The sequence below is a fragment of the Emys orbicularis genome, chromosome 7 (assembly GCF_028017835.1).
Source record: "Emys orbicularis isolate rEmyOrb1 chromosome 7, rEmyOrb1.hap1, whole genome shotgun sequence".
Lineage (NCBI taxonomy): Eukaryota > Metazoa > Chordata > Testudines > Emydidae > Emys > Emys orbicularis.
The window spans coordinates 130,478,538-130,488,767 of record NC_088689.1 but is presented as its reverse complement, the minus strand read 5'-3'; the positions used below and the strand labels follow the sequence as shown (position 1 = coordinate 130,488,767).

Below are 10,230 nucleotides of genomic sequence, written 5' to 3'. Positions count from 1 at the left end.
ATTCACAGCTGGGCACCCACAGCCCTTCCCAGGAAAAGCTGCATGCAGGGTGGCTGCTCACTGTTTATTCTGAAACATTTTCTCCTTCCTAGTAACAGTTCATGTTCCCATTCCAGGCCCTGTGAGGCATTTAACCCTTTGTACACAGGCTGGGTGTGAGTCCCAAGGCCCAGACGGGCTCAGCCGCGGAGCTGCTTCTACATCAGGGCTCTGCCAGCACTGGGGGGGATGAGGGCAGCCGCGGTCGCACGACGCTCGCTCATCAGGAAGTTGAACGTTGCACAAGCATTAGGCTGTGAAAGAGAAGGCAAAGGCCCAGAAACACTCCATGACTAAAGCAGAGCCCTTGGCCATGGGGACCATTTACCCCAGTCCCCGCCTGCCTTTCACTGCTAAGACACGTGATCTGTAGCCCAGGGACCAGAGTTCCTTGCCTGGCGCCTATCAGAAAAGTAACATTAACCTTGTGTTGGCAGGAGTGTGTCTCAAGCCAATAGCCACCAAGGCACCATTGCCCTGTCCCAGCGTGTGCATGAGGTCATGGGGCTGGAGGGTACATGGGGCCCTTCACACTCCCTGCCCTGCAGGGTCACGCATGGCCTCCACCCAGCTGAGCAAGGGGCCAATGCAGAGGGCAGGGCATGGGGAGGGTTGGGGCACCAGGCCATCCCCCCTGTGGCTGCACTAGGAGAATCTAGCTCCAGCTGCCTGGCTGGGTGGGCACAGACAGCCATTACCTTTGCCTCCGAAGGTGCCCCTTGTTCAGCCCTGGCAGGTCTGCTCAGCTTCACCCCCATGGTCCCAGCATGTCCCCCCTTACCGTGTCCTGCACCTCCACAGCGATCCCACATTCCCTCATGAACTTCAGGACAGCAGGCTCCAGCCGCTCCACCTTGTCCCCTAGGCCCAGCACCAGGATTTCTAGCAGCAGGAGACAAGCCCAGCTGAGTGAGGCTGCGTTGGCCACATGGCAAAACCCAGCCCCGCCTCCCGCCCTCAATATTGGGTGCACAGCACACAACCTGTACAGCCATCCTGGCGCTAGCCGGCCTCAAGGCCTGTCCCTCTCCCAGCCACAGCCCCGTCCGGCCATTCAAACTGCAGTGGCCAAGACCCTGAGTAACCCCAGCTTGGCTGCCCCACTTGTTGCTGGGCAGCGTCTGGGGAAGGGCAAGTTCTGCTTTGGCTCAGACAACCCACATGGCCAGGGTAGCAGGACACGTGCCAGCACACAAGTGCAGTCCCTGTTCCTGGCTCGCTCTGGGGACTGCCACACCCAACCAGTGATGGCAGAGCGCTGCAGGGAGCAGCAGAGTATTCCCCAGTGCCCCGTTCATCTCTGCGCCTCCCACCTACCTATTCTCGGCTCCAGCAGCCGGAACAGCACCAGGCTCTCCTCGGTGATGTCCTGGTAAGAGCCAACCTGAAGGAAAGGAAGGACACTCACCTCTCCTGCCCACAATGCCACCTGGCTTGCAATGCAGCCTGTGCCCTGCATGGGGGCCATGCCCCTGGAGCTCACTGCTGCCTGGACTGGGCAGGTTTCAACACAGCCAGGGAGGCTCAGGTCAAAGCACCTGCACTCCCCCTTGTGGGCAGGGAAGAGTCAAAGTGACTAGCTCCCTGGGTCTCCCACACCCCCACCCCCAGGACTGGACTGGCCACCTGGGCATGGGGAACTCCACTTCCCCAGGGCTGGGAGCTCAGCACAGTGGGGAGTTGAAGGCCCAGGCCCTGTGGGGAGGGGGAAGTCCCCTGGGGCCAGGCTCCAGGCCCTGCCAGCTGGGGCACTCACATTCCACTGCAGGATGGCGCGTGGGATGATGGCGCAGGGCCCCACCACCTTGTCTCCATTGATGGTGAAGCCCCAGCTGGTGTAGCTGTCTATGAGCATCATGCTGGGGGATTCCCGCTCCATCAACTTCAGCGTTGTCTTCTGGTAAAGCTCGTCATCTGCAGGGGTGAGGCGGTGACCCCGGCGCGGCTGCCTGTCACAAGAGGGCTTGACTGAGACCCACTAGCCAAAAACCCCAGGACTTACTCAGCTTCCTCGCCAGTCCCCCTTGAGCAGAGACCTCCCCGCACTGTGCTTGGGAGCTGGCTCACCCCAGAGCCGCCCAAGGCTCCCAGGCAGTCTTTGAGTGGCCAGGTCAAGCCGCACCACACAGGGACCAATTACAGGAGCAGTAGCTGGGCCTGGATAAGAGGGGCCATGGGCACTGCTGGCCAGCTCGGTCTTGCTGCTAGAGCACCAGCCAGCCTGGACCTGGCCTCATTCCCCACAGTCCCCGTTCGGAGAGGGGGAGGCTGCTGCTGCTTGCTGGGGGGTTGGCCCGGAGCAGCCAGGCTCTGCTAGCTGCTGACGAAGGCTCACTCTGCCTGAGAGATGGTCAGGCCAGTCTGCACTGGGCCATGGGAAATCCAGGGAGAGGTGGTGCTGGGGCCCTCAGCTCCGCTGGGCTCTCCCGACCTTACCAGTCAGGTGCTCTCCTGGCAGCTGCCAGCCTCCAGCTAGGAGTTAAGCCCCCGCGGCAGAACATCTTCACTGAGGCCAGAATCATCCTGCTGCAATGACACGGAGAGAGGGTTAAAGCCAGAGCTGCTGCCCACGGGAAGGTGCTGGGCGTGGGGAGTCCCTGTGCATGCTCACAGCCCGCCCGCCCTGTGCCACAGCTGAGCTCAGCCCTCTGCTGCCACACGTGTGTTACCATGGCCCACAGCCCACGGGCTGCATCTCACTTAGGTTGGAGGCAGCGGCATGATCCCATCTGTAAAGTACCAGGCAACCCTCATGCACTGGAGAAATCACCAGTGCCAGGCTCAGTCCAGGTCCAGCACCAGCTGCGAGGGAGAGCCCTGGGCTGAACCACAGAGGGCTGTGGGTCAGGACTGAGGGGCACCGGCACGGGGGGGGGGGGGGGGCTGGGCTAGGAGGGGGCTGCAGGTCGGGAGTGAGGGGCACTGGCACGGGGGGGGGCTGCAGGTCGGGAGTGAGGGGCACTGGCGGGGGGGCTGCGGGTCGGGAGTGAGGGGCACCGGCAGCGCGGGGGGGGGCAGAGCTGGGCTAGGAGGGGGCTGCGGGTCAGGAGTGAGGGGCACTGGTGGGTGGGGCAGGGCAGAGGTAGGAGGGGGCTGCAGGTCGGGAGTGGGGGCACTGGCGGGGGGGGGCTGCGGGTCGGGAGTGAGGGGCACTGGCGGGGGGGGCAGGGCAGAGGTAGGAGGGGGCTGCAGGTCGGGAGTGGGGGCACTGGCGGGGGGGCTGCGGGTCGGGAGTGAGGGGCACTGGCGGGGGGGCTGGGCTGGGGGGGGCTGCGGGTCGGGAGTGAAGGGCACTGGTGGGGGGGCTGGGCTGGGGGGGCTGCGGGTCAGGAGTGAAGGGCACTGGTGGGGGGGCTGGGCTGGGGGGGCTGCGGGTCGGGAGTGAGGGGCACTGGCGGGGGGGGCTGGGCTAGGAGGGGGCTGCGGGTCGGGAGTGAGGGGCACTGGCGGGGGGGGATGGGCTAGGAGGGGGCTGCGGGTCGGGAGTGAAGGGCACTGGTGGGGGGGCTGGGCTGGGGGGGCTGCGGGTCGGGACTGAGGGGCACTGGCGGGGGGGGTTGGGCTGGGGGGGGCTGCGGGTTGGGAGTAAGGGGCACCGGCGGGGGGGGCTGCGGGTCGGGAGTGAGGGGCACTGGCGGGGGGGGCTGGGCTAGGAGGGGGCTGCGGGTCGGGAGTGAGGGGCACTGGCGGGGGGGGCTGGGCTGGGGGGGCTGCGGGTCGGGAGTGAGGGGCACTGGCGGGGGGGGCTGGGCTGGGGGGGCTGCGGGTCGGGAGTGAGGGGCACTGGCGGGGGGGGCTGGGCTGGGGGGGCTGCGGGTCGGGAGTGAGGGGCACTGGCGGGGGGGGCTGGGCTGGGGGGGCTGCGGGTCGGGACTGAGGGGCACTGGCGGGGGGGGCTGGGCTGGGGGGGCTGCGGGTCGGGAGTGAGGGGCACTGGCGGGGGGGGCTGGGCTGGGGGGGCTGCGGGTCGGGACTGAGGGGCACTGGCGGGGGGGGCTGGGCTGGGGGGGCTGCGGGTCGGGAGTGAGGGGCACTGGCGGGGGGGGTTGGGCTGGGGGGGCTGCGGGTCGGGAGTGAGGGGCACTGGCGGGGGGGGCTGGGCTGGGGGGGCTGCGGGTCGGGAGTGAGGGGCACTGGCGGGGGGGGCTGGGCTGGGGGGGCTGCGGGTCGGGAGTGAGGGGCACTGGCGGGGGGGGCTGGGCTGGGGGGGCTGCGGGTCGGGAGTGAGGGGCACTGGCGGGGGGGGCTGGGCTGGGGGGGCTGCGGGTCGGGAGTGAGGGGCACTGGCGGGGGGGGCTGGGCTGGGGGGGCTGCGGGTCGGGAGTGAGGGGCACTGGCGGGGGGGGCTGGGGGGGCTGCGGGTCGGGACTGAGGGGCACTGGCGGGGGGGGCTGGGCTGGGGGGGCTGCGGGTCGGGACTGAGGGGCACTGTCGGGGGGGCTGGGGGGGCTGCGGGTCGGGACTGAGGGGCACTGGCGGGGGGGGCTGGGCTGGGGGGGCTGCAGGTCGGGAGTGAGGGGCACTGGTGGGGGGGGCTGGGCTGGGGGGGGCTGCGGGTCGGGAGTGAGGGGCACTGGTGGGGGGGCTGGGCTGGGGGGGCTGCGGGTCGGGAGTGAGGGGCACTGGTGGGGGGGGCTGCGGGTCGGGAGTGAGGGGCACTGGTGGGGGGGCTGGGCTGGGGGGCCTGCGGGTCGGGAGTGAGGGGCACTGGTGGGGGGGGCTGGGCTGGGGGGGGCTGCGGGTCGGGAGTGAGGGGCACTGGTGGGGGGGGGCTGGGCTAGGGGGGGCTGCGGGTCGGGAGTGAGGGGCACTGGTGGGGGGGCTGGGCTGGGGGGGCTGCGGGTCGGGAGTGAGGGGCACTGGCGGGGGGGGCTGGGCTGGGGGGGCTGCGGGTCGGGAGTGAGGGGCACTGGCGGGGGGAGCTGGGCTGGGGGGGCTGCGGGTCGGGAGTGAGGGGCACTGGCGGGGGGGGCTGCGGGTCGGGACTGAGGGGCACTGGTGGGGGGGGGCTGGGCTGGGGGGGGCTGCGGGTCGGGAGTGAGGGGCACTGGCGGGGGGGGGCTGGGCTGGGGGGGCTGCAGGTCGGGAGTGAGGGGCACTGGCGGGGGGGGCTGGGGGGGCTGCGGGTCGGGACTGAGGGGCACTGGCGGGGGGGCTGGGGGGGCTGCGGGTCGGGACTGAGGGGCACTGGCGGGGGGGGCTGGGCTGGGGGGGCTGCGGGTCGGGAGTGAGGGGCACTGGCGGGGGGGGCTGGGCTGGGGGGGCTGCAGGTCGGGAGTGAGGGGCACTGGTGGGGGGGCTGGGCTGGGGGGGCTGCGGGTCGGGACTGAGGGGCACTGGCGGGGGGGCTCGGGGGGCTGCGGGGGCTGCGGGTCGGGACTGAGGGGCACTGGCGGGGGGGCTGGGGGGGCTGCGGGTCGGGACTGAGGGGCACTGGCGGGGGGGGCTGGGCTGGGGGGGGCTGCGGGTCGGGAGTGAGGGGCACTGGCGGGGGGGGCTGGGCTGGGGGGGCTGCAGGTCGGGAGTGAGGGGCACTGGTGGGGGGGCTGGGCTGGGGGGGCTGCGGGTCGGGACTGAGGGGCACTGGCGGGGGGGCTGGGGGGGCTGCGGGTCGGGACTGAGGGGCACTGGTGGGGGGGGCTGCGGGTCGGGAGTGAGGGGCACTGGTGGGGGGGCTGGGCTGGGGGGGCTGCGGGTCGGGAGTGAGGGGCACTGGTGGGGGGGGCTGGGCTGGGGGGGGCTGCGGGTCGGGAGTGAGGGGCACTGGTGGGGGGGGGCTGGGCTAGGGGGGGCTGCGGGTCGGGAGTGAGGGGCACTGGTGGGGGGGCTGGGCTGGGGGGGCTGCGGGTCGGGAGTGAGGGGCACTGGTGGGGGGGCTGGGCTGGGGGGGCTGCGGGTCGGGAGTGAGGGGCACTGGCGGGGGGGGCTGCGGGTCGGGACTGAGGGGCACTGGCGGGGGGGGCTGCGGGTCGGGAGTGAGGGGCACTGGCGGGGGGAGCTGGGCTGGGGGGGCTGCGGGTCGGGAGTGAGGGGCACTGGCGGGGGGGGCTGCGGGTCGGGACTGAGGGGCACTGGCAGGGGGGGCTGCGGGTCGGGAGTGAGGGGCACTGGTGGGGGGGGCTGGGCTGGGGGGGGCTGCGGGTCGGGAGTGAGGGGCACTGGCGGGGGGGGCTGGGCTGGGGGGGGCTGCAGGTCGGGAGTGAGGGGCACTGGCGGGGGGGGCTGGGGGGGCTGCGGGTCGGGACTGAGGGGCACTGGCGGGGGGGCTGGGGGGGCTGCGGGTCGGGACTGAGGGGCACTGGCGGGGGGGGCTGGGCTGGGGGGGCTGCGGGTCGGGAGTGAGGGGCACTGGCGGGGGGGGCTGGGCTGGGGGGGCTGCGGGTCGGGAGTGAGGGGCACTGGCGGGGGGGCTGGGGGGGCTGCGGGTCGGGACTGAGGGGCACTGGCGGGGGGGCTGGGGGGGCTGCGGGTCGGGACTGAGGGGCACTGGCGGGGGGGGCTGGGCTGGGGGGGGCTGCGGGTCGGGAGTGAGGGGCACTGGCGGGGGGGGGCTGGGCTGGGGGGGCTGCAGGTCGGGAGTGAGGGGCACTGGTGGGGGGGCTGGGCTGGGGGGGCTGCGGGTCGGGAGTGAGGGGCACTGGCGGGGGGGCTGGGGGGGCTGCGGGTCGGGACTGAGGGGCACTGGCGGGGGGGCTGGGGGGGCTGCGGGTCGGGACTGAGGGGCACTGGCGGGGGGGGCTGGGCTGGGGGGGGCTGCGGGTCGGGAGTGAGGGGCACTGGCGGGGGGGGCTGGGCTGGGGGGGCTGCGGGTCGGGACTGAGGGGCACTGGCGGGGGGGCTGGGGGGGCTGCGGGTCGGGACTGAGGGGCACTGGCGGGGGGGGCTGGGCTGGGGGGGGCTGCGGGTCGGGAGTGAGGGGCACTGGCGGGGGGGGCTGGGCTGGGGGGGCTGCAGGTCGGGAGTGAGGGGCACTGGTGGGGGGGCTGGGCTGGGGGGGCTGCGGGTCGGGACTGAGGGGCACTGGCGGGGGGGCTGCGGGTCGGGACTGAGGGGCACTGGTGGGGGGGGCTGCGGGTCGGGAGTGAGGGGCACTGGTGGGGGGGCTGGGCTGGGGGGGCTGCGGGTCGGGAGTGAGGGGCACTGGTGGGGGGGGCTGGGCTGGGGGGGGCTGCGGGTCGGGAGTGAGGGGCACTGGTGGGGGGGGGCTGGGCTAGGGGGGGCTGCGGGTCGGGAGTGAGGGGCACTGGTGGGGGGGCTGGGCTGGGGGGGCTGCGGGTCGGGAGTGAGGGGCACTGGTGGGGGGGCTGGGCTGGGGGGGCTGCGGGTCGGGAGTGAGGGGCACTGGCGGGGGGGGCTGCGGGTCGGGACTGAGGGGCACTGGCGGGGGGAGCTGGGCTGGGGGGGCTGCGGGTCGGGAGTGAGGGGCACTGGCGGGGGGGGCTGCGGGTCGGGACTGAGGGGCACTGGCGGGGGGGGCTGCGGGTCGGGAGTGAGGGGCACTGGTGGGGGGGGCTGGGCTGGGGGGGGCTGCGGGTCGGGAGTGAGGGGCACTGGCGGGGGGGGCTGGGCTGGGGGGGCTGCAGGTCGGGAGTGAGGGGCACTGGCGGGGGGGGCTGGGGGGGCTGCGGGTCGGGACTGAGGGGCACTGGCGGGGGGGCTGGGGGGGCTGCGGGTCGGGACTGAGGGGCACTGGCGGGGGGGGCTGGGCTGGGGGGGCTGCGGGTCGGGAGTGAGGGGCACTGGCGGGGGGGGCTGGGCTGGGGGGGCTGCAGGTCGGGACTGAGGGGCACTGGTGGGGGGGCTGGGCTGGGGGGGCTGCGGGTCGGGACTGAGGGGCACTGGCGGGGGGGGCTGGGCTGGGGGGGGCTGCGGGTCGGGAGTGAGGGGCACTGGCGGGGGGGGCTGGGCTGGGGGGGCTGCGGGTCGGGAGTGAGGGGCACTGGCGGGGGGGGCTGGGCTGGGGGGGCTGCAGGTCGGGAGTGAGGGGCACTGGCGGGGGGGGCTGGGCTGGGGGGGCTGCGGGTCGGGACTGAGGGGCACTGGCGGGGGGGGCTGGGCTGGGGGGGGCTGCGGGTCGGGAGTGAGGGGCACTGGCGGGGGGGGCTGGGCTGGGGGGGCTGCAGGTCGGGAGTGAGGGGCACTGGCGGGGGGGGCTGGGCTGGGGGGGCTGCAGGTCGGGAGTGAGGGGCACTGGCGGGGGGGGCTGGGGGGGCTGCGGGTCGGGAGTGAGGGGCACTGGTGGGGGGGCTGGGGGGGCTGCGGGTCGGGAGTGAGGGGCACTGGTGGGGGGGCTGGGCTGGGGGGGCTGCGGGTCGGGAGTGAGGGGCACTGGTGGGGGGGCTGGGCTGGGGGGGCTGCGGGTCGGGAGTGAGGGGCACTGGTGGGGGGGCTGGGCTGGGGGGGCTGCGGGTCGGGAGTGAGGGGCACTGGTGGGGGGGCTGGGCTGGGGGGGGCTGCGGGTCGGGAGTGAGGGGCACTGGTGGGGGGGCTGGGCTGGGGGGGCTGCGGGTCGGGAGTGAGGGGCACTGGTGGGGGGGGCTGGGCTGGGGGGGGCTGCGGGTCGGGAGTGAGGGGCACTGGTGGGGGGGCTGGGCTGGGGGGGCTGCGGGTCGGGACTGAGGGGCACTGGCGGGGGGGGTTGGGCTGGGGGGGCTGCGGGTCGGGAGTGAGGGGCACTGGTGGGGGGGCTGGGGGGGCTGCGGGTCGGGAGTGAGGGGCACTGGTGGGGGGGCTGGGCTGGGGGGGGCACCGGCACGGGGGGGGGGCGGCTGCACGAGCCCCGCTTACCAGGCCTGGGGACGCTGCCGAGGAGCGGAGCGGCGGGAAGAGCGGCCGGCTGGGCCCTGCCGCCGCCGATGCTGCCCCCTGCTGCCCGGCGCTGGGAGCTCCCCCGTGCTCTGCCAGCCCCAGCGCCCCACGGCTCTGTGCCGCCCCCCCCCTGCGCCCCAGCTCCCCCAGCCCCACGGCTCTGTGCGGGGCCAGCACCCCCAGCCCTCTGCCCACGCTCCCAGTCCCTTCCTGGGGGGCTGTGCTGCCCCCAGGCCCGGGCGGGGGTCGCTGCGGTGTGGCCGGGACGCTGCAGCCAGGGCAGCCCCAGGGCTGCTGGGCCAGAGGAGCCTGGAGTGATTCACTCGCCCCCCACCCGGGCCCTGAGCCGAGTGCCAGGGCTGCTGGAAAGCACCTGCCCCTGGGGACCAGGGGCTTTTCCCGGGTGTCAGTTAATTGACAATGAGTCGCGGCTGAGCGGTGCCGGCTTGTCCCCTCCCGGGGTGGTGCTGGCAGATGGTGGCGCAGATCACTTCCAAGCTGGCCTCGCCATCGCCAGAGGGGAGACGGGCTGGGGGCTCCCACCCCCGGCCCCCGGCTAGTGCCCCGCCTCAGGGACAGTCACCTGAGGAGACCTGGCACAGAGCATCATGGGTAAAGACAGCCAAAGCGGCTTTGGAGGGGGGCTGGGGGCTAGCCGGGACCTCTTGCACTGGGGAGGTGGGGCATCAGATTGGGGCACAGCTCCGGGAGCCGAGCCCCTGAAGGCGGGAGCTGCAGACGGTGCGGCCAGGCGCAGGACCTGGCCACCAACTCTGCTCACTGGGATGGCGACAGAACTCCAGGACGTTCCAAAAACCAAACCTGGTTCCAACGTCAGGCCAGGCTGCGAAATGAACCAGCGCTGCCTTAGCGTGGGCTGAACACGCTCCTCACCGAGGACAAAGAAAGGCTAATGGAGCCTGTCTGCACACTGCTCCGGAAAGCCAGCCTCCTCTCCCTGCTGCACTGCACACCGTCCGAGCCCCCGGGCTGCAGCCTCACCAACAGGCCTGCACTCAGCTGGAGGAGGGACAGACGCTCTGGCCTGCAAATGGCGCCATCACACCGGCTGAACCACCGTGTCCCGCATGAGGCCCTGGGGTGTGGGTTTGCGGGTGCTCAGCACAAGCCCGTGGGCCGTGGCTAGGCAGGCAGGCTGCCCTTGTGGCTAAAACGCTCTGGGTTCAATGCTGCGTTCTGGCCCAGAGTCTGTGCCTCACAGACACCCCCACCCCTCCAGAAGCAGCCTCCCGGGGACGGAGGGGCATCGCTTGGGCTCTGTCGGGACAAAGAGGGGATTACAATGACCTCCATGATGCCCCTCCCCCCAAGATGTCTGCAAGGGGCTTGGACTGGGTCCAAGTAGCCTCGGGCTGCTTTGGG

General features: G+C 73.4%; 1 protein-coding gene across 2 annotated transcripts; it reads right to left on the bottom strand.

Moving 5' to 3' along the window:
- Positions 1 to 45: 45 nt before the first annotated feature.
- Positions 46 to 8,873, bottom strand: NDUFAF3 (NADH:ubiquinone oxidoreductase complex assembly factor 3). Of its 2 annotated transcripts, none has more exons than XM_065407953.1 (6): positions 8,827 to 8,873; positions 2,476 to 2,565; positions 1,796 to 1,988; positions 1,357 to 1,423; positions 821 to 921; positions 46 to 293 (listed from the first exon to the last, which is right to left on the bottom strand). In XM_065407953.1, the coding sequence occupies exons 2-6, from the start codon at positions 2,559 to 2,561 to the stop codon at positions 198 to 200; spliced, it is 543 nt and encodes a 180-aa protein (XP_065264025.1). In that variant the 5' UTR covers positions 2,562 to 2,565; positions 8,827 to 8,873; the 3' UTR covers positions 46 to 197. The 2 variants fall into 2 exon arrangements, with proteins under 2 accessions (XP_065264025.1, XP_065264026.1); XM_065407954.1 differs by having other exon boundaries at positions 1,796 to 1,990; positions 2,490 to 2,565.
- Between the last annotated feature and the right edge of the window lie 1,357 nt (positions 8,874 to 10,230).

Bases quoted from the DNA above. Each gene is read 5' to 3' on its own strand.
- NDUFAF3 (XM_065407953.1), bottom strand. From the start codon at position 2,561: ATGATTCTGGCCTCAGTGAAGATGTTCTGCCGCGGGGGCTTAACTCCT. The intron at 1,989-2,475 runs GTAAGGTCGGGA...CTCTTGTGACAG, and splicing joins GCCAGGAGAGCACCTGACTG to GCAGCCGCGCCGGGGTCACC. The intron at 294-820 runs GTAAGGGGGGAC...TCTCTTTCACAG, and splicing joins CTGTGGAGGTGCAGGACACG to CCTAATGCTTGTGCAACGTT.